The sequence below is a fragment of the Lactuca serriola genome, chromosome 5 (genome assembly GCF_051521515.1).
Source record: "Lactuca serriola cultivar US96UC23 chromosome 5, Lser_US96UC23_V15, whole genome shotgun sequence".
NCBI lineage: Eukaryota > Viridiplantae > Streptophyta > Magnoliopsida > Asterales > Asteraceae > Lactuca > Lactuca serriola.
This window is the reverse complement of record NC_136412.1, coordinates 45,557,495-45,581,873: the sequence shown is the minus strand read 5'-3', so window position 1 is coordinate 45,581,873 and position 24,379 is coordinate 45,557,495. Positions and strand designations below refer to the sequence as shown.

General features: G+C 36.9%; 1 protein-coding gene and 1 non-coding gene across 2 annotated transcripts; both read left to right on the top strand.

Annotated features, from left to right (window-relative positions):
- The first annotated feature begins 18,489 nt into the window (after positions 1 to 18,489).
- Positions 18,490 to 18,596, top strand: LOC145055909 (small nucleolar RNA R71). Its single transcript, XR_013685456.1, has one exon. It is a non-coding gene; the product is annotated as a small nucleolar RNA R71 (small nucleolar RNA).
- Positions 18,597 to 23,207: 4,611 nt separating this feature from the next.
- Positions 23,208 to 24,379, top strand: LOC145049483 (uncharacterized). Its single transcript, XM_078997880.1, has 4 exons — positions 23,208 to 23,737; positions 24,019 to 24,098; positions 24,184 to 24,257; positions 24,374 to 24,379. The coding sequence occupies exons 1-4, from the start codon at positions 23,208 to 23,210 to the stop codon at positions 24,377 to 24,379; spliced, it is 690 nt and encodes a 229-aa protein (XP_078854006.1).

Here is a 24,379-nt window from a genome sequence, read left to right as displayed (position 1 = left end):
TTTGGCAACTTTATGGATCAATGAGTCATCTTTTATGATTCAGTCTTATGGATCTGGAGTGTGGTTGTAATTATGAATATTGTTTGATTTTGTGAACATTTCTTGTCATTTTGACATAAGATGGGTTTAGTACATGCTTGGGGTATGCATGTCCATCAAGTAATTGTTTTTATTGGACTTTGGAGTCCTTGTTAGCTTCTAAAAGGAATATGATTGAAGGCTTAGATTAAGGACTTAAAAGTTGGATATTTAGCATAAGACTGTTCTTACGACGTGATGACACATGGTCTCACAACGTGGGGAATGTTGGTCTCGTTTCTGGTCATCTGCTTGGGGCTCACGAGGTGAGAAAGGATTCTCACGACGTGATGGCATCCCTATTGACTTTTCCTTGGCTGAGTTGACTATGTTGAGTTGTGATGAGTTGGGAATTGATTGAGTGAGCTCTCATGACGTGACCAAGGTTGGTCACGATATGAGATGTGATTTTTGGGCTTTTGGGCCTTGTTGGGCCCTAGTTTTGTGTATGTGGGTCTTTTTGGTGCTCAGGCCCATTTGGGTATTTGGTTATCTTTTAGGATTTTGGGCCTCCTTATGTTAAGCCCAAGATAGGTTTTGGGCCGATTAGGAAGTTGGGCCTCAGTGGGCATTTGATGCTATTGGTGGGCCTCAGATTTTGGGCTAAGTGAGGAAAGGGTAAAATGGACTTTTACCCTAAGTGTTGACCAATCAGACTTGAACCTTAGCTTTGGGTTGTGGACCAATTATTAATTTGGTATTATTTGTTGGTGCTAACGCGTGGGGATTTTCCGGATCGGCAGTCTGAGCTTTTATCTAAGATATTCGGCAATTTGAGGTGAGTTTCCTCACTGTGTTTAGCGGGTAGAAGGCACCAATGTCGGCCCATGGTTTATTATGTTAGGATGCTAGATGTCTGCGTGACTTTTGCATGTGTATGTATTGGTATGTATGTCGAGCGGGGCTCGATGTCGGGCTAGGCCTGATGATTGTTTTATGTAGGGCTGTTCATTATTCGGATAAAACCGAATTATCCAATTGGACAATTTGGATTGGACTATTTGGTTCGGATATTTGGATTTTTGGATTGGTTTTCAATGAAACCGAATTATTATTTTGGATTTCAGATTGGTTTTGGTTTATAAAATAAGAACCGAATAGTCCAAAAAAACCGAATAAACATTTATTATTTATCTATTTATAATATATATATCTATAGTTATTTAATAATTTTGTAATTTATTTTTTCAAACAGGTTCAAAACGTTTCACCCAATAAAAAAAACATTAATATGCATTTTTCTCTCAAAAGTTTTGTATCTATAAAATATTTAACTATAATATATCTTTTTATTAGTTGTTTATAAAATTCAAATCACAACAAAATTATTTGTTTTTGCTTCTTATGTAAAGTTGGGTAATATTATAATTATATGTCGTTTTAAAATGTTTCGGTTTTGAAAACCGAATTATAAAAACCGATCCAACCAAATTGTAACTGGATCGGATCGGATTGGATTTGAATTTAGTTTGGACAATTCGGATTCATGTTTTGAAAACCGAAATCAATTTGGATTTACTTGATTGGATCGGATCAAACTGATCCATCCAAACGAACACCCCTAGTATTATGTGCTATTATATTTGTGATTATCGCATGTGTTAGTAGGATTATGTGTTTGTATAACGGGCAAGGCCCATTATGTGAGTTTGGGCAGGGCTCGTTATACTCAGTGGGCGGGGCCCGTTATGCGAGTGTAGGAAGGGCCCAATACACTCATCGGGTAGGGCATGTTCATTGACAGATTTGTATTTCGGGCGAGGCCCGATGGCATGCGGGACCTATTATGTGTTTATTTATGTATGGTATGTGGTATTTTGAGGAACTCACTAAGCTTTGTTCTTACGGTTTTTAGTTTATGTTTCAGGTACTTCTGGTTCTAGAGGGATGAACTCGGGATGATTTCAGAGCACACACCATTTGATTCCGCATTTTGTGACTTACTATGATAATGATGATGTATTGATAAAATTTGCTTACCTTGGTTTTATGAAAATGATGGTTTACTGTTTTATTAATTTAAATATGAAAATTTTCGGGTCTTATTTTTGGGATGTTACATTTATAATTACAATACGATTCTTAACATTGGACTCACCCTATTCACCCAAGAAAATAGCATCATCCTCATAAAAAATATGATAAAGCACAAGAGAATCAGAACCAATAATAACCCCACTAAACTCACCATACAAAACAAAATCCTCCAAAGCCGCATACAAACCCTCCACAACGATGATGCATGAACACAAAAGGAGATAACGAGTCTCCTTGTCTAAGGGCACAGTGATGTTGGAACTCATCTGTAGGGCTCCCATTTAACAACACAGAAGATCTGGCATTTCGAAACAACCTGCGAATCCAAGCTATTCAAATATCTCCAAACCCAAGAACCACAAAATACGGGCAATGAAATCCCAACTAAGAGAATAATAAGCTTTCTAAAAGACATCCTTCAAAATCATCAACATTCGTTTTTTCTTCCTAAATGAAGAAACGAGCTCATTAACCAAAAAGGACCATCCACGATATGATGACCTTTTATGAAAGTCGTTTGCTCTTGACTAATCATCGTATGGATAACTAAGGACAATCTATTAGCAAGCAACTTAGCGTGATCCTAAACTGCATACCAATGAGGCTAATAGGATGACAATCCTTTATAAATAAATGATTAACAAACTTAGGAATAAGAGTAATAAAAAGGAATTGTAACCTTTAGGAATAGAATATGACAAGAAGAAATCATGAACAAAACCCATCACATCATCAGCAAGAATGTCCTAAAAGTGTTTTAAAAACCGGAAAGAAAGCTCGTCAGGTCCCAAGGCTCGGTCCTACCATAATCCCACATAACAACACGAATCTCTTCAACTGAAAAGGAGCCTCCAAAACCAAGTCTTGCTCAAGATCGAGTATATGCAACCTGTCACTCTGATGAAAAATCTGAATACCATGAAACGGATGAAACTTAGAAGCGTAAAATCAAAGAAAGTCTTCTTAACAACAACGAGATCGTGACTCACTCTCCTGCTAAAGACACACCACAAATAGTCATTTACCTCATCTTATTCTTTAACATTCCATGAACAAAAAATCTCGTATTCTCATCTCCTTCCACTGACCATTTGACTATGGACTTTTGAACTAAATCCAAAGTCACCAACTTATCATGTTTAGAAAAATTATAAAGCATAACTCATCTCTCCGACATCAACTTCGGGGACGAAGAACCACCATCAATGCACAGGTGAATCTCCTTAAAACGAGAAAGAAGTGCAACCGAATTAGCTGCCAAAGATGCCTAAACCCCATTATGCTAAACTTGAATCCTATTTTTCAAAAACTTAAGGTTGTTCTTAAATAGAACAAACTTGCTCCAACCATCATCAACAACAAAATTGGTCATATCTTGTCTAATTGTATCCTCAAAGCCTTCAATATCCAACCAAGAGTTAAAGAACTTGAAAGCAGTAGAACCATAATCAAGATGAAGATCCCGCAGAAAAATTGGACAATGATTGGACCATTTCCTATCTAACACCAAGACACTCAAATTAGGAAAATTATCAGCAATCCAACCAGAGACCAAAAATGATCCAAGTTACTCAACTTGGCACCCACGCTATCAAATCCTAGTAAATCGCTTCCCATTCGTTAACACCTCAACCAACCCAATATGACCAATAAAATCATTAAAAGAAGAAGCAATCTGATGAAAAAAAATAGAACCCAACCTCTTAGAATCTTCTCTCATAGCATTAAAATCACTAAAAATAAAATACAATCCTTCATTCTCAACCTTAAAGGAAGATAAAATTGACCATATCTCCTTCTTAGCTGCAAAATCCTGCGGAGCGTACACATTCACCATAAAACACAAAAGATAATGAGATACCCATGTTCCTTCTATAATCAAGATGCAATTAGTACAAACAACCCAACGTTTAACAAAAACATTTAGATCCCAAAGTACAATTACCCTACATGTTTCGGACCCTAAAAAGATCCATCTAAGTCATTCTAGTTTCTTAAAGACCCAAGAAACTAACCCCATTTTGAATACACAACGACTTCACCCGGCTCCGTTTTTTAGACGCATTGGTACCACAAATGTTTAGGGAAAAGCAATTCATGGATGAACTTTTGAAGCACCAATACTAGCAAGAACTTGTTGCACCTTCTCCTTACTACCATGTATTTCATACCCCATCAATTTACCAACTTCAATAATATGATCAGCCTCTACATCAGTTGATACGTAAGAAATTCTAACATTATTTTTATGCAAATGGGAAGAACATGTGGAGTTACAACTTCTCTGAATAACACCATCACCGATCCATCGAGAAAAACCAGGAGGCTAAGAAGGGTCTTTATAAATCTAATCATCACCACCGTTATGAAACTGATGAACCGGAGAAATAACCGATAGATGCTCATCATTCAGAACTAAAACTAGCACAACCAAGGGATGAATAAACCCGTAATCACGAACTAAAGGTTTATGATCACCCTTTGGAGATTGAACATCTTGTTTTTACATGTGTCATTCACATCTGAAAAAACATGGTTGTTTTTTTCACATTAATCGTATCAAAATACCAACCAAGACGATCAAAAAACCCCTCCCCTTGATCATCACACGCCGTAAAGTCTTTATCACACAATACGTTGCCAATCTCACTATCTAAACCAATATCAGGTTGAAACATTGGTTCGAAAGATTTGGTATTTCTTGATCCATACATACACTTCCTTCAACATTAGGTTCCCAAACAGAAATTTCATGCATAGTAACAACATACTCAATATTTTTTTTATCACAACGATAACCTTATCATGTAAAGGAGATATGGAAGAAGTTTTAATGCAAAATCGTCTAACCGCCATAGGTCCTTGCATAACATCTTCAAGAAAACACACATGACCCAACAAAGATGTCACCCTACTAAACAAATAATAAATCCATGCACAACATGGGAGATCTGATATCTCGAGCGAAACCAATCACTCCTTAATCAAAAAGCATCTAAAACCGGTTTCAAAATAAGAAAAAAGAGAACATGTTCCTTTGTGTTTTATTAACTTATTACAAGCCTTCACATAATAAAAAATAATATGAACCTAATCCCCACCAACATATCTAACAGATAAGTCATTAAACCCTTCTTCTTTAAGCAAAACCAAAAGTTTACGAATCAATCTAACATCCCAAACTATACCAAAAACAACATGGTTCCAAGAATAAATTGGAGGAAGCTCAGGGACGGACACAGGGTTTCATAGTAGGGGTGTCACAGGAAAGTCAGAGGTTGCACGATAGTAGAAAAAAATCGAAAATTTTTGAAAAATTTTACACTACATCCGGAAAAGTCAGGGGTTGCACGGGCCACTGTATGCCCTATACTAAATCTACCACTGAGGATATTCTTATCTTCAATCAAAATTTTCTAAACATGAAGAGTAGCATGAACAACACTAGATTTAACCACGTTAGCATAAGAGCCATGCACATTAGAATGGAAAGGAATCCGCACTGGAATTGTCGCTTGATCATACTTCCATGATCTTCCCTCCCAAAACGAGCCACTACTGCAAATAGGAGATAGTGCCTAATCCATTCCGACCTAAGCTTCAACTCCAGAACATTTTTATCTAGCACATGAAGGTAACAAACAAAGGCAAATCGTTTTCCAAGCTTAGAAAGCTTCTTGGCCATATACACATCAGAAACAACACTAAAATTTTTACAAATCTGTCTCAATGAAGTAGCATCCACTTCAGTAGGAAAATCAGTAACAAAAAATGAAACTGATACCTTCTCCATATCTCCCCTACCTCTAAATAATAATCGTAAGAGAATTTCAAACAACCCTAGTGTCACAACTAGCATTTTAGCTAGGAAATTCTATTCATGTGTAACCGTTTATCTATTGTAAAACATGTACTCTAAGTAAATCTCATTCAATGCTCATTTAGATTCATCAATTATGTTCAAAAAAGAGTCTAAAAACCCTAAGAATCCCGGTTTGAGTCCATATTGGACGAGAATTTTCTTATTGGGCCTAATGGACCAATAAGCATCCAATTCAACTTTATTGGACTTAGAAAGCTCTAATTGGATCCTAATTGGACCCAATTCATAAATCTAAAACATTTTGGACCATTTGGGTCTAGAATGATTCATTCTAACCCTAATGGGCCTTATTGGGCCATAACTAATCCAATTAACCTTAGTGAGCCATAAGCCCATTCCTTTGTTCTATTGGGGTCGTGAATGCTTCCAAGGGCCCAATGGGCTAAAAAATTTTATGTTTAGGATCCAAAGATCCTAACTAAAGTTAATGGGCTCAAACTACTCCACCCTTTCTTCTTGGCCCAAAATCTCGGCCCATGTTTAAAAAAAGAAGTGAAATGGGGGGGGGGGTGACTTTGGAGGTGCCACCTCAATTTTGTTCAACATGTATCCATGCAAGGACCCCCATACATCCATGTTAGTCACCTCACTACCTTTCTCCCTTCTCTTCTTCTACTCTCGGATGAGAGCCATAACACACACACACACTACATCAAATTCTCTCTATTACTCTCAAGAATCATTCACCTTCTTCCTCCAAAAATCTCAAAACTTTGCTTGGGTTTCAAGAGGATTTTCTCAAGAATATCATCATTTCTTGGTAATTTTGTACAAATCCAAAGTATATAACTCCTTTCTCATGTTAGATTACTTATACTAAACATTTTTGGTGATTATACTCTTAGAAAACCCCCCATAAGCTCGAGATCTACATCAAAGGTATGCTAAGACCAAAAATCTCTAACACTTCTTCTTCAAAAACCTAAAATCAATTAAAGGTGAGTTCATACCCCCTTGTTTTCGGTTTTCATATGATTTTTGGGGGTGAATGCAAGTCAAATGTGTAGATCTATGTGTTATATGCATGTTTTGTGTGAGTTCTTACTTTATTTGGTAAAAATGTGTTAGATCTTAGCAAATCTCGAAATTTTAAGTATTATTTAGCAAGGATCTATGAACTATGACATTATATACATCACATTATCAAGCCAAAAGTGATTACATGTTTAAGATACAAAAGATTTCAACAAAAACCTTGTTAAAGGTCAAAATTGTCAAGAAAACAAAAGATAAGGGCAAAAAGTGACATTTGTGTTTTTATAAGGGCCAAAAAGGTCCTACGTGTATAAAAAGGTATTTTTATGTTAAACATACTTTAAAAAGGGCCAAAAATGCAAATTTAAGCTTAATGGGCCAAAACTTTTGGGCCTCACGGTTTTGGGCCCAATTTGCGAAAAAAATGAAGTTTTGGGGTTAAAAATGTTATTTGGCCAAATCTTGAGTCATAAATGTAAATAAACCAAATTTAGGGGTGAAAATAACATTTAATTTCAAATTGGACCAAAAATGTAAAATTTTCCAAAATTGGGCCGAAAGTGTAAATTTTTACAAACAAGGGGCTGAAAATGCACTTTTCTACAAAACAGGGTTCTAAATGTGAAAATATAACTTTTTGGGCTAAAACCATAGATTTTAATACATTTGGGACAAAATTGCAAATTTTTATAAATTATCGACTAATGTGTCATTTTTACAAAACTTTGGGCCTTAATTAAAATTGGAGGATTATTGGCGAAAAACGTCGTTTTTACAAAAAGAGGATTTTTATCATCAATTTATTAAACCTCGAGCTAAAACAAACAACGAAATAAAACAAACGAACGGAATACGTCGATACTATTTATTGGGCCTAATATTCACATTACTTGGCCATTAAGTGTATATTGAGCCCAATCTTTTCTATGACATGTTTATTGGGTCTTGCGATCCACTTACATGTTAATTTGGGCCTAAGTTATGGATTACATGTTTATTGGGCTTTTGTGGCCCATTTACATGCCTATTGGGCCTAAATTATCCTCTTACATGTTATTGGGCCTTTGTGGTCTAATTACATGCTAATAGGGCTTGGAATGGAAATTTCACATGTTAGCAGGCGGTAACTATACCTTTGCGTAATCATTAAACTTCGTATACTTATATATGTACCTTTCGAATACAAAAACATACCACATATACGTAAACATTTAACATAGTACAAAAGGGGTTGAGAATCTAGTGAGACATGTCGGTTGGCACCTCTGAGTGTACAATCGTAGCCTGTAGTTATAATAAGAGTTTCCTGGTAGGAAAGCAGGAGTTTGTGTATAGATCTATATAGGGTGACCCCCCCACGCCTTAGTTGTTCGCTACAGCTAAACTAGGCCAGTCTAGGGCGACAAAATCCTTAGCAAGACCGGAATTTGGAAAAATACCAAGACGGGCGACCTAGTTATTATCATGCATGGTTATAACGGCTCATATAGGGATTCAATACCAAAAATTTAACCTTTAGAAGATAAACTCTTCGATTGTGTCAATGCAAAACGACTTAATTAACAATACAAGAATCTAGACATTGTTATAAAACAGAAAATATCGGATTTTCTGGGGAAATTATTCATATACATTTATCATTTATTCATAATACAATGAATCTAAACTACACTCATACATGTTATAACTATGAAATTTACACATGCATTTATACTTGATTTTCACATCATTTTCAGACATTTTACAGAAAGTATCGAATTTTCTAGGTTTTTATGAAAGATACAAAGACTTTTACTCAAACATACTTATGAACTCACCAACATTATATATGTTGACCATTTTCAAAATAACTTGTATTCTCAGGTAATCGTTAAGCTGGAAGATTTGCAAGTGTGTATGGTTTTGTTTTATGTAACAACACTTATCGTACTTTTAACAATTTGAACTTATGTATTTTAACAATGTACTTGATGTGAACAATGCTGGTTGTATTATGTAATGTTGGTGACAAATGTGTTATGTTTCATGTATATTCATTATGATGATTATTCAATTGTTAGTCACACGAGCCCCCGGACGTTTCCGCCATCTGGTTCGGGGGTGTGACACCTAGTCCTGCTGACGTTTGATCCCACTGGAGAAGAAGATAAATGGTGTAACTAAGGGTTAATCACCAATGGGTAATACGAAGCAGAAAAGAGAGAAAAAACCCACTAAATAATAATCGCAAGAGAAATTTGACCAGCCCTAGCCCTGCCCACGTTTCATCCCATCGGAGAAGAAGGGGAAGGGTGAAAGTAAGGGAAAGTCGTCGACATATTCTGAAAATAAACATTGTATGCTTCAATACTATATTAGGTTGCATAAAATTTGGGACCGTATTCCCGCTTAAAATTTTGAAAAATCATTTTAAAGAAGGTTATGTAAAATAGCTCATATGAGGAGTGTTTCATCAGTGTTGGTGTAGATGCATGTTCACTATGAGAAAGAGAGGAAGGATGCCGATGTATGGCATACATTGTTTTTCTAGTAACAACATAGGGCGTCTCTCAAGGAAGGTCGGAATGGGATAATTGTGGCGTATTATACTAGCAATGTAGTTATATTTATACGAGAGATCATTTATAGAGTATATTATGAGATTTTTTTGAGAGCCAATGTGTAACGCCCTATTTCTAATCAATTCCTAATTCGAGGCTGTGGCCCAAAGGGCGGTCATCATAAGGATTAGGGACTTTGAAGAGGTAAGATATAGGCCCATTTGGATGTGGGTAATGTAGATATCTGACCTAATAGTTCAGTTTGCACTTTGGAGTGAAAGGGTAAAATGAGAATGTAGTGTTTCAAACTTCTTTTATGAATTATGGATTTTATTTCGGTGTGTTTTAAGTCAAAATTAATTAGATAGGGTTGTATAGCTCATCAATACCTTTCAATGGATATAAAGAACATCAAAAACGGAGTTAGAACGAAGAAGTTATGACCGTTTGAAGTTTGGGTAGTTTTGGGCCAAGCTAAGTACGCTGGGTGTACTAATTGAATCTTGAGTACGCTAGGCATACACAATCAGTGCCCAAACCCTATTTTTGTGGTTTAAGCCCTATTTAAGCTCCTTAACTCCCCAAAACTCATTCCATTCTCAGCCTCCACCCCTCCAACATCCCTTTCTTGAAACCCTAACCTTAGATGAGCCTTGTGAGCTAAACGAAGGTGATTTTGAGTGCTTTGGAGTATGCATGGTGCACCTTGGAGAAAAAGGAACTTCTTATAGAAGTGTTGGTTGCATTGGATCTTGTATATCTGGACTTTGTTCACCTTGATCTATCTTATAGAGGTATAAAGTTTGAATCTTGATGATGTATTTGTTCGATCTAGCTAGTTTTGGATGTTGGGAGATTTTGGTCATTTTAGTGCATAAAATATAGATCTTGAAAGTTTGTGACCTTGTTATGGATAAAGTTGGAAACTTTATCCATCTAAACGTCATTGTGATTCAGATATGAAGGTTGGAGACTTAGACATGATGGATTAAGTTGAAAAAGATGCACTTTTGGTCCCATTTGATGCTTAAAGGCTAGATCTTGGTGGTTTGGACCATTCTAATGGATAAAGTTGGAAATTTTATCCATTATGGATCTTTAAGGACCCATCAAAATGTAATCTTGATCCTTTTATACCTTCCATGAAAGGACTTAAGAGATTAAGCACTTAATGGAAAAGTGCCATTTGGCTGGGTATGTCGGGCGTACCTTCGAGTACATTGCGCGTACTCGTATGGGGTCCCGATTCTGGTTGGTAAGTACGCCATGCGTACGAGCTGAGTGTCGGATGAAAGGACTTAAGAGATTAAGCACTTAATGGAAAAGTGCCATTTGGCCGGGTAGGTCGGGCGTACCATCGAGTACGTTGCGCGTACTCGTATGGGGTCCCGATTCTGGTTGGTAAGTATGCCATGTGTACGAGCTGAGTACGCTGGGCGTACTCAGCCTGAAGTTTGATTTGTTTACTTTGACTTCCGTTGGCTGCTAACTTTTGACCAAGTTTGACCTTGGGCCAAACTTGAGAGTTTTGGCCTATTAACTAAGATTTTATATGGTTCTGGTATTGATAGCTCAAAAAGCCGTCGGGGCATCATCTAAGGATTTCGTCTGGGGAGCTTCTGCATTCGAGGTGAGTTTTCCTCAATGTACTAACAGGGTCGAAGGCACCAATGTCGACCCTTTGGATTGTTATCCTGGTTTATCTTTTGCTTGTATGTTGTAGTGATCTGTTAGATCGGTATCCTGGTAGATAGGATGATGCTATGCTTAGTGATCGGTTAGATCTACATGTTATATGTTCTGGCTATATGTTCTCCAGTAGCTTGTGTTGATGTAGTATGGTTGGGTTGAGACTGTACTACTTTGTACTGTCAGTCAACAAACCCAGTAACGTTTACATCAGTACATTATATGCATGCTTATCTGTTATATGTCGACATGGTTTGTGTGTGTGGTTGGTGATGTGCACGAAAGTACCCACTAATTTTAATATTTATAACCTAACAAACTTAGACTAACTATGCACTTGTAGGCAGTGCACCTAGTCAGATTACAGTATAGCTTAGGTAAGTCAGGTGTCGATCACAGGGAACGGTGTTATTAATTAACCTATTCACTACTAAATTAATCTAATTATTAATAAACTAAAAAGGGGTCTTTATCTAATTTTGCAAGTTTAGATGAACTTAATCCTTTAACAAAAACTCAATCAATAATTAAAGACACTCCCATCTAGTTCGAATCCACTTCGTCCTTATGGCTAGCTAATGATTATGGATAATTAAGTTGGTTGTTATTATATTAGTAATTTAGGTCTAAATTTACCAATAGTTAATTAATTCATGTATAACTACGTATGGTCACACATAATTAAACACAAAACCAATTATGTTATGAATATGCTATGTAAGATTTATCATGCAAACACAATTATGGTCATCAATTATGTTCTCTAGCACAGCAAAGTTAATTACTTCAATTAATCACTAAGATTATGGTTGATCCTAGCTCTAGCAATTCAATGTTCACTAAATTACTAGGTTATCATGTTCATGTAGTTAATGGTCACTATGCTACACACAACATGAATTAAGGCAGCTTAAAGTAATAACATGAGCATGCTAGGTAACAATAAATCAAACACAAGAAATTCACCAACTAAATAAATCCATATAAAATTATGCTATTCATAAGTTAGAAGCTTCATCTAGCCAGATAAGAGTAGCTAGATTTAGCTGCTCATAGTAGCAACTAACACATAAACACAATTGAAATAAGAAAACATGTTCATAAGTATTAAACAAGTAAACAAATTATGAACTTTTACTCTCTTGGTGTTGAAAAACCTTTTCTAGAACCTTTCTTCTGATGTAATTCGCCTCCTGGAACATCTTCCTTCAGCCAAAAGTCTCCCTCAATCGTAATGGAGAAGAGTATATATACTTTCTGGAAAATCACTGTTCATGTCGTGAGTATTTAAAACTCACGTCGTGAACTCGAGGTAATCGTGATCGTCAAGGATTCCTTCACCCGGATGCTTATCTTCTAACTTTTTCTACTCACGTCGTGAACCATCAACTGTTCACGTCATGAGTACGTCTTTTTTTTTTGTGGTATTTTTCTTGTCTTTCAAGCCTTCAACCTCCAAAGTTCCATCATTTAATGCTTTTAGTCCCTTTCTTCAAAATGTCTTCTTTTTGGCTGCAAAATATAATTTAACCTTATAAGTATCATTATTCTATGCAAATGACCAAAATATGTATAAATGTACTTAAATGTTGCCTAAAAATATGTATAAATATGGAAAATATCAAAATACCCCACACTTAGGCTTTGCTTTCCCTCAAGCAAATCTACTTATTTAAACTCAAACCTTCATCACTAGCATTTCATAGAACAATCCAATTCCAGCTCAACCATTATGCCAAGACCTCAACGCATGCATTTGTGTCTAATTTTTTTTTTCATAAAGTACCCCCATACTTTAAATACTCACGATCTTCATAAACAATTACCCACTTCTTCCGAACAATGCTCATTTTATGCAACCCTTCGAATCCATCCTCGGAAAGCTTTTTAACCTTAAGATATTTTTGGTTAAGTTGCCCAAGCATACATAATCTAGAAATTACAACTTTAGAAACCACAATGGAGCTCTTGGAATTTTTCACTTCTTTGATATTTGATCTTTGATTGCTTGAATTCACCACATTTATGATTTTTGGTATCTTCAACTTTTGATTCTTTGGAATTTTGATCTTTGATCTTCAAACTTGATAGCTCCAAACTTCTTCAAGAATTTTTTTCTTTAGTAATTTCTCTCTCTTTTTTTACATGTATACCTCACTTTTTTTATTTTTCACTCAAAAACCTACATGCTTAAGTAGGGGCGCTTAACTTCAACCTTTATTGGTTAAGATATATCTTTCTTGGATACATTTCAGGTTCAGGCTGCTAAACATTTTGCATCCCTCAAATTAAGCAGGGTCATGTTTTTGTTCAATGATTTCACTAAAATAAGGGAGACCACAAATGCACTATAACGTGTATTGGCTCAACTAAACATTTGAGCTCTTAACGGATCATCTCATATAACACTAACAACTATAGTTCAAATTATTATTACTAGATTTAATTATTAAAAATTTCAAAATTTACCATTATCTAGCAATTTACTTTTTCTACCCCTACCCCAGACTCGTTTCATACAATGCCCTCACTGTATGCTTAAATTAATATAGAAATTAAAAGAAGAGAAAAAAGGAACAGACTCCCCTGGGATAGTAGCATGACCATCTCCAAAAGTGCGGATGGAATGTGCATCTTGAATACAAACTTTGAGAAATAGAAATTTGAATCTTGAATACGCGAGATAAGTAATGTACCGGCAAAATATGGAACCGAGTCTTCAATATTCAACAAATGTGGTGCAGAAAAATGTGCACAATGGAAAGAACAATGTGGGAAAGCAAACGCCACATTGTATGGTAGAGAAAATGAGCCATTATTATTTTCATAATATTCCCAAAAAGAATGATGGTGAAACACATAATGAATAGGAAAAAAAATAAGATTCCTTTTGTGAAAAATAAAAATTCACGAAGTGAGTGTGTAAATGTTCACGACGTGAATTCGATTGGAAGCGGGTTCTAGAAAGTCACCATATACTGACTCACGACGTGAACAACAAAAGGGTCACGACGTGAAAACTGGATTCTCAGAAATGTATTTCCTCCAACCTTTCTTCCCACTTCTTATATTTACCCCATGTCTTAATGGATTAAGACTCTGCTAACCCTATTAATTTCAACTCTTCTCTCCAACTGTCTTCTCACTTGACTCACCCCACACTTAATTTAAGTTATGGGTCTCGATTGTCAACTTTAAAACTCCCGGCTAAACACATATGCACTCGTATCTCGACATCGTTTATATGCACTCCTAGTAATTCTGAAAAATAACAACGAGGAAGAGAAAAAGTAACATAATATCTAAATAGTTTTACAATCCCAAACAAATAAAAAGAAAATGAAAACAAAACAAAACCAAACAAAACTAAAATAATAAAACTAAAAAAACGATCAATCATCCTCTTCATCCTCGTTCACCCCGCTAGTGCCCGCTCCGTCGCCTCTTGGCATCCACAATTCTTCCCACGTAGGAATATAAGGGCATTGAGGTTGCATGGTGGGTGGTCGCACCACATTCATATGAGAGAACATGGCTTCAATCATTTGGGTGTTATAAGTCATCCCACCGCGTAAATTATCCAAGTAAGAACCCACCCGACTTTGGAACGGGTCGGTGGGTATTCCACCCTCATGTGGTTGGGATCGACCCATCTCCCCCTGGGTTCGTACGTTTCTTCTTCGAGACCTCAGTTGTTGCTCGGGCTCTTCGGTCGGTTGGTCCTCACCCTCGCTATCATTGTACGGTATCCCATAATGCGTCCCATAATTAAGCACAACTCGCATGGTCTCAAGATATCCCATAGAAAATTCGTTCCCTTGTTTACACGTAAGTGTCCGTGTAACCATGGGGACGAGCACGCCATAAGACTTGGCTAAGCGGGTAACAAAGTGGCCAACATAGATTGGGCTCCCAGTTCGGGAACTTACTGCATACTCTGCCAAGTAACGAGCTAAAAAGTAGGGAAGATTGCAACAAAACCCCGGTTGTAAAATAGAGCACAAGAAAAATAAATTAATCTTGGTGACCTTATCTCCAAATTTCTTATGGTGGATGGAGAATATGATTAACCTGTGCAGCAAACGGTGAATGGGTGATTTGATGCTACTTTCTGGTGACACACCGGAGTTGAAAACACCAAAAGCGATATTGGTCCAAAACTCATATCTCGTCATTTCCCCGGAATGAGTACGGACAGAATCTCGTAAGAACATAGAAAACCCGGGGGTCACGGTCTCTTGGGCATCGTATAAACCCATCCTCCATGAGAATTCTACCAAACTGCACTCTCGATACTCCCCACCTAAACGAAAGACCAATGCTTGTGAGTAGTTAGGATCTTGGACATTTTCATGGAACACCACAGTAGAAAAGAATTCAACACACAACTCCTTGTAAACCATTTCCTAGATGGCGAACAAGTTACTCCATCCCTTGCATGTAAATGAATACCCGTTTCCCATTTTTGGTAAGAAACAGGTTTAGTCTGTCAACTAGTCCAACCTCCTAAAGCCTTTGCCAATTAACTGTTGGGGCAATAGCAAAATCCCTGTTATGCAACCATCCCAATCTAGTGTTGTATCGAGCGAGCACGTCCCTAGATATATTTGTCAGGAATACATAAAATGGGTGCAAATTAGCAATCCCGCCTTGGACGTTACTAGCCTCACGTCTAGGTGCCATATTTCTTAAAGGAGAGATTACGTAATCACACGAGTAGATTGTGTTAGATTATGGCCAAAATCGGATGAGGGGGGGACCAGGCGACCGTCTTCACTTCGTGAGAGTAGAAAAGTGGTTTGGTCAAATGATTCTGAATTGTTTAAACTGTGGTCCCGTGTTTTTCAAAACTCACATCGTGAGTTTATTCGGACTCACCTCGTGAGTTCTGTTGGGCTAACTTGTCTGGACATCTATTCTAACAGTCTTGGGCAAATAAATCTATTGTGCTTAAATGTCCTGCCCCGTATATAGAACAGACTCACCTCGTGAGTTCTTTTGAGCTCACCTCGTGAGTTCTGTCTGACCAAAATAATCCTATTTTAATTAACAATTCTTCTTATTTTACCACTTAATTTAGAAACACCACATTCAACTTTTTACCACTTAGTTTTAATGATTTAGATGATTGAATGTCTAAAAACTAAACGAAAAAAAACAAAAACATAAAGGAAAAGAAAATTCAAACCGAGCTCGGGTTGCCTCCCGAAAAGCGCTTCTTTTTGAAGGATTCGTAAGCTAGACTCCGTGCTTCTTTACGTTGAATCGTCAGAAGAATCCACCAATAGGATCTTTTGTTCTTTGAAACGCCTCTTGTAATCTTGAACTCGTCTTTTGTACGCCTTTTTCGAATTTTCCTTTTTAGCTTTGACCTCGTCTTCATCAAGCTTGCATTTGGTCCCTTTAGTTTCTTCCTTGCACTCCATAGCATTCTTCTCTTCTTTCACCATTGGAGTTGTTACTTTTGAAGTAACCTCCTCTTCATCACTCATTTTCTCATCATCTTCCTTGCTCACCCAAGAAATTGGACTCGTATAAGCAATGACTTCAGCTAAACATGGAACATATGTTCTTGGTTTTGTTCTTTTGACTTGATGAATTGTCTTGATCTCTTCTTCCATGAGCTTCTCTAATTCTTCAAGTTCATTGTCTTCATCAATGTTGAACACCTTTTCTTGAGCATGATTTCCTTGAAATCCATCTTCCATTCCAAAAATTTCCTTTTCATTACCAACCCTCAAGGTGAGCTTAGACTCCTGAATGTCAATAAGAGCTCCAACAGTGTTTAGCAGCGGGCGACCAAGAATAATTGGTACATTGGGATCTTCTTTCATATCTAATACTACAAAGTCTATTGGAAAAATGAATTTCCTAATTTTTACTAAAATATATTCCATAATGCCCCGGGGCTGTGTCACTGAACGCTTCGCCATGTGCATAGTCATTCTTGTAGCCTTCAACTTCTGAATATCCAAATTTTGATAAAATGAATATGGCATCAAATTTATGCTAGCCCCAGAATCGGCTAAAGCATAAACCTTAATGTTGTTCCCAAACTCACATGGAAGAGTGAGGCATCCAGGATCCCCCATCTTCTTAGGTATGTCTCCCAAAACAGCCCTTGAATTTTGATCACTTAAAATAACTTTGGAATTCTTCTTTAGTTGCTGACGAGTGTCTATCAAGTCTTGTAAAAAATTTTCATAGTCGGGACTTTTTGATAATGACTCGACAAAGGGAGTATTAATCGAGATACCCTTCACGTGCTTAATAAACTCTATATGCTCTCTTTCCAGTGGACTAAGGGCAGCTCGGGAAGGAAACGACAAAGGTGGCTGATATGCTTGAACAAAGACAGAATTTTTCTGTTCAGACAGAACCCACGACGTGAGTATAGCGGGCTCACATCGTGAACTGGGTGTTCCAGCAGCTTCTTCATTTTCGATCTTTGGCTTTTGATCGGGCTGTGGTGGCTCCTCTTCTAATGCTTCTAGGAACTCAGAGATGGCCTCTTCTTCAGTATCTATGGCCATTATGTGAGATTGAGTCTTCTTTTCAGGATTTTTTGGGGAAAGCTTCTCATGAACCAAAGTTGTTAGTTGACCAAGTTGCACTTCAAGATTATTGATGGAGGCTTGTTGATTTTTTATTAGAGCCTGCTGTTCTACCATCATTGCGTGATGAGTCTTTATCAAAGCTCTTTGTTCATCAATAGCAGAATCAGTAGCCTCGTGTCTCTTTTCTGAAGCTTCCATAAACTTAACTAACATGGTCTCTAGATCATTTTTTTTAACTGGTGGCTGCTCCTTTTGGTAGAAGCCTCGACTTGTTTGCTTATACTTCTCTTCCTTTCGCTTCTTATATTCTTCATATGGCAGCTACTCTTTCTTTGGTTTCCTCCAGTCTTCATCATACTTGTCCCCACTCGAGTAGCATACTTGAGCCTTTTTATTCCCATACTCATCCAAATTGCAGTCCTTGGTCAAGTGTGGACCATTACACCGTTCGCAACCAACTCTTATAGCATGAATTGATTGGTCCATTTGTGTTAACCTCCGGTCCATATTATTTAGCATAGCCATCATAGCTGCTATTTCTTCAGTTTGGGCCCCTCCACCGCCTTTGATTCCATCTTGCCTAGGGTCACGAGAGTGCTTCGCGAATTCTTCAATCAACTCCTTGACCTCCGTTGGATTTTTCTTTGTCAAAGGTCCTTGAGAATCAAGGAGTTGCCTTGTCATAATGTTGACCCCATCATAGAAGATTGACATCTCTTGTTGAACATTAAGATCATGTTGAAGGTAATTTCTGAGCAAGCCTTTGTAACGCTCCCATGCTTCGTATAATGACTCCCCCGGCTGTTGTTCAAAGTTGGCTATTGCCTTCTTGAGTTTAGCTATCTTGGATGGTGGGCAAAATTGGTCAAGAAACTGCTCACGCATTTGAGCCCAAGTGGTGATCGTACCCGGTGGAAGTGATTTTAACCACTCATTAGCAGCTCCCTTGAAAGTAATGGGAAGCATCCTAAGCAAGACGGTGTTTCTGTTGACATTCGGGACATTGAAGTAATCTGCAATGTCATTGACTTCATCAAGATGCTTAAAAGCATCCTCATGATCCTTCCCATAAAATGGAATGTCCTTCAGTGCAGTCAAGATTTGCCCCTTCAGCTCGAACGTGGCAGTGGCAGGTATTGCGGGTTGGACTAAACCGGGACCCACATCCTCTCGGATCCGCTTCTTGTAAGCTCCCATGGACATCTCCTCAATGTTTGCCATTTCTTCCTCTTGCTTGTCTTCGGGCTCATTCGCAAATATTTCAAATTCTGGGTCTGACTCGTATTCTGATTCGTGTGAATTAGAAACTGGACCAAATTCTTCAACTTTGCTTTTATCCCTTGAGGTTGAACTTGACTCTTCTGTCTTCTTTCCCGACTTCCTTGAAAAGGCTGATTTTAGTTCTTGCAATGGCGTCTTCCTTGGCGTGTGATCTTCCTTCGCGTTCTTATTCTTGTTCTTGTGAAGGGCTGACTCTGGATCTTCAAGTGTTGGCACCAAAGGTGTGTTCGAACCTCTGGTCATGAACTCCTGCAGATAATCTATAAAGACCACGTAAAAACGAACTAAAATAGAAAAATAAACTAAAAACTAAAGAAAGCTAAAAATCACAGTTCTCACGTCGTGAGTCTATAAACCCGCGTCGTGAGTTTTGTGATCAGAAAAAAAAATCAAACCTTCCTAAAAAAAACATAATTAATAAAATTATCTACTAAATGAATAAAAGCTGATAACTACTAAATTCACGTCGTGAGAGGTGCCCTCACGTCGTGAAAACTGAACAAACAGAAAAGAAATAAAAACTAATGCTAATAACAACCTTGCTGGAAAATTAATTTTTTGCAGGTTTTATCCCACAAAAAGGATCGATTAACCTAAAGCAAATAAATAAATAAATAAACTAAGCCGTTCCCTGACAACGGCACCAAAAACTTGATGTGCACGAAAGTACCCACTAATTTTAATATTTATAACCTAAGAAACTTAGACTAACTATGCACTTGTAGGCAGTGTACCTAGTCAGGTTACAGTATAGCTTAGGTAAGTCGGGTGTCGATCACAGGGAACGGTGTTATTAATTAACCTATTCACTATTAAATTAATCTAATTATTAATAAACTAAAAAGGGGTTTTTATCTAATTTTGCAAGTTTAGATGAACTTAATCCTTTAACAAAAACTCAATCAATAATTAAAGACACTCCTATCTAGTTTGAATCCACTTCGTCCTTATGGCTAGCTAATGATTATGGATAATTAAGTTGGTTGTTATTATATTAGTAATTTAGGTCTAAATTTACCAATAGTTAATTAATTCATGTATAACTATGTATGGTCACACAAAATTAAACACATAACCAATTATGTTATGAATATGCTATGTAAGATTTATCATGCAAACACAATTATGGTCATCAATTATGTTCTCTAGCACAGCAAAGTTAATTACTTCAATTACTCACTAAGATTATGGTTGATCCTAGCTCTAGCAATTCAATGTTCACTAAATTACTAGGTTATCATGTTCATGTAGCTAATGGTCACTATGCTACACACAACATGAATTAAGGCAGCTTAAAGTAATAACATGAGCATGCTAGGTAACAATAAATCAAACACAAGAAATTCACCAACTAAATAAATCCATATAAAATTATGCTATTCATAAGTTAGAAGCTTCATCTAGCCAGATAAGAGTAGCTAGATTTAGCTGCTCATAGTAGCAACTAACACATAAACACAATTGAAATAAGAAAACATGTTCATAAGTATTAAACAAGTAAACAAATTATGAACTTTTACTCTCTTGGTGTTGAAAAACCTTTTCTAGAACCTTTCTTCTGATGTAATTCGCCTCCTGGAACATCTTCCTTCAGCCAAAAGTCTCCCTCAATCGTAATGGAGAAGAGTATATATACTTTCTGGAAAATCACTGTTCATGTCGTGAGTATTTAAAACTCACGTCGTGAACTCGAGGTAATCGTGATCGTCAAGGATTCCTTCACCCGGATGCTTATCTTCTAACTTTTTCTACTCACGTCGTGAACCATCAACTGTTCACGTCGTGAGTACGTCTTTCTTTTGGGTATTTTTCTTGTCTTTCAAGCCTTCAACCTCCAAAGTTCCATCATTTAACACTTTTAGTCCCTTTTTTCAAAATGTCTTCTTTTTTGCTGCAAAATATAATTTAACCTTATAAGTATCATTATTCTAAGCAAATGACCAAAATGTATGTATAAATGTACTTAAATATTGCCTAAAAATATGTATAAATATGACAATATCAGTCAGGTTGAGGCAGACCTGCTTTGTGCTGAAGGCCAACATACCTAGGGCGGCCCGGATAGACTGAAGGCCCATGGGGGAGCACCAGTCAGGCCGAAGGCCCGGAGAATGGTCCAGACAAGTTGAAGGCGCAGCGAGGCAGACCAGACATGCTACAGGTTCTGAGAGTGGCCCAGACAGGCTGAAGACCCAGTGAGGCGGTCCAGACATGATGAAGGCTCTGAGAGTGGTCCAGTTATGCTGAAGACTCTATATGCATGCTGTTATTTGTATATGTGTTACTGTTTGCGTGTTGGTACTTTCGGGGAACTCACTAAGCTTTGTGCTTACAGTTTCAGTTTATTGTTTCAGGTGCTTCAGATGTCTTGGCAAGGCGAAGACGTGACCATACACATCCTCGCGTTTTGAACTTATGGTTTCTGGGAAACTCTGATAATGTGAATGTTTTGAAAACAGGGGCGGATGTGTGTGATGCCCGGGGGGGTCCCAGGCCACTACTCCGCTTCGGTCCGTAAGGGTAAAAAAAATCTATTAGGTGCACCGGCTTCAAATTCGTTCGGGTGACACTATACTTTCGAGAATTCGAGGCCCAAAAAAATATAAAGTGTAAAAAATGCTAGTCCAATAACATAAAGAAAATTAGCCCAATAGTTCAAATACATTGTGAGTTTGTAGCCCAAGTTGTTTATTAAGTTTTTAACCCAATTGACCCACATACCCACCCATTACCCATTATCCATCATAGTCAAAGAAAAGAAGAGGAAATCAATCAGCAGAAAAAAATCAACACTTCAGCACTTCTGTGAAATCTGCGAACAAGAAAAACAAATCGGCCTCCGCCTCTTCCAGCCTCCATTCAATCGATTACAACCAAGATAGCAAGGCATAAGTATTTCGATTTTGCTTGGCTTGACTTCACACTCCTTTCAAACCTACAAATACAATGAAACAAGTAAGTATTGATAATTTTAGGTTTATGAAATTAGTCAAATTAGTTGCTTTTTTGTTGAAATTTATTATTATTTAGGTGAAATTAGTAGTTCTTAACCTTGAAATTACTTGTTTACTTGTAACTTGTTAGAATGTTAGATACTTAGATTGTTAACCTTGAAATTATTCAAATTAGTTTCTTTTCCATTGAGTTTTTGAACAATTGGATGGCTTATTTGTTTGATATTGAATTGTTAGGATAAAATTGGGTCCTTTTTTGGAAGAACAAGCATCAATAAATCAAGTGTTGGAGAATCCTCCAAAAGACCATGCTCCAATGATTTAAGTTTTGATGAATCCTCTAAAAGACCATGTCCTTCTAATCAATCATTCCCTTCGGTTTCTAATGTAAATCCACAACCTACAACTACTCCAATTACAAATGTTGAATTGAAAGATCTTCCAAAAGACTCGTGTGTTAGACCAAAGATTACAACTTACCATCCAAATCAAAGAGATGAAATAAGGAGGACATATTTGCTTCAAGGACCTTGTCAACCAAGGGGTCATACATTCCCTTCAAAGAAAATAGGTTCAAAAGAAAGACGTTTTGTTGTTAAGTGGTTTGATGACTTTGATTGGTTAGAATATAACATAAAAGAGAACAAATCATTTTGTTTATTTTGCTATGTATGTAGAGACATGGTGGGAAAACAAGATGGGAGAGATGCATTTGTTTCACAAGGTTTTGATAGTTGGAATAAAAGACAGTCATTGAGAGATCATATGGGTGGTATTGATAGTTTTCATCACAAAGCAAAAGAAAATTATGAATTTTTATTGAAAGAAAAACAATCTATTAGTGCAGCCTTCAAGAAGCAAACCAAGATTGAGGAGAGTAATTATAAACTTCGTTTAGGTGCTTCAATTTGGTGTTGTAAATTTTTATTGAAAAATGGTTTACCATTTCGGGGTCATGATGAGTCGAGTGACTCTCTTAATAGAGGGCTTTTTTTTGGAGTTATTATCTTTCTTGAGAGACCATAATGAAGGCATTTGCAATGTTACCTTAGAAAATGCTCCTCAAAATAATCAAGTGACGTGCCCGAGGACTCAAAAGCAAATTGTTGAATGCTTTTCAACAGAGATAGTTGTAGATATTTGTAAAGAAATTGGTAAAGATGTGTTTTCTTTATTGGTTGATGAATCTAGTGATGTATCAAAAAAATAACAAATGGCCATAGTTTTGAGGTATGTCGACAACCGTGGAGTGGTGAAGGAAAGATTCATTGGAGTGGTGCACGTGAATGATACATCCTCTTTGACTCTTAAAGTTGCCATAGATGACGTTTTTACCTGTAACAGTTTGAGTATTGACAAAACAAAGTTGTTAAAGTTGAGTGAGTTATACAAAAAAGATTTTGATGATGCGAAGAGGATGCAACTTGATGGTGAACTAGAAATATACTATCACGCTTTACATAAAGATGATCGGTTCACTAGTTTGCAAGGAATTTCTGACCTTTCTCGTTTGATGGTGGAAACGGGGAAACATCAGTCTTATCCTATGGTTTATAGGTTGTTGAAGTTGGTTTTGGTTTTACCCGTTGCAACCGCAACAGTCGAAAGATGTTTTTCGGCGATGAATTTGTTGAAGACGGATTTGCGTAACAAAATAGGTGATGATTTTTTGAACAATGTCATGATTTCTTATGTTGAAAAAGAAGCACTTATGAAAGTGAAGATCGAAGATGTAATGGATCGGTTTCAAAAAATGTGTACCTGTAGATGTCAAATTTAAATATTAAGATGTAATGGATCGGTTTGATGTATTAGTACTTTTAAATTTTTTTTATGTTATTATATTCGGACGAAAAAAATTGTGCCACTGCTATGACAACTTTCCGCGTCCGCCACTTTTTGAAAACCATGTGTAAATGATTCTAGTTTTAAATAAATGTTTTGGAAACAAAGGTTTGTAAACACTTATATAGAAAAAAATTGTTTTGGAAAGTTTAAATTTTACTGAATTTTATGGATGTTAGAAAATGTACTACTATTCTCGAAGAGATCTACCATGTTCTTGATCTTGGTGAAGTATTACGTGATTGTGAGGTCTCCCATTGTAACATTTTGGAGTTGGTTGCTGAGTTCCATAACCTTGGCATCTTTATTCACCCAAAAAAGATTTTTGAGATTGATCTACGTAGCTCGAACCGATGAGTATTTTCTTGAGCACCATTTGAAGAAAGCACCATTTGAAGAAGGATTGGGATATGGTTTCGTAAATCTAAATTTTGACTATAGAGTTAATCTTCTTCCGCCCCAGATTAGTAGATGTTAAGTGCATTTTATGTAGCTTTTTGCATGTTCATTTCATGTTAATGTGTTGTGTTTTAGGTTTAA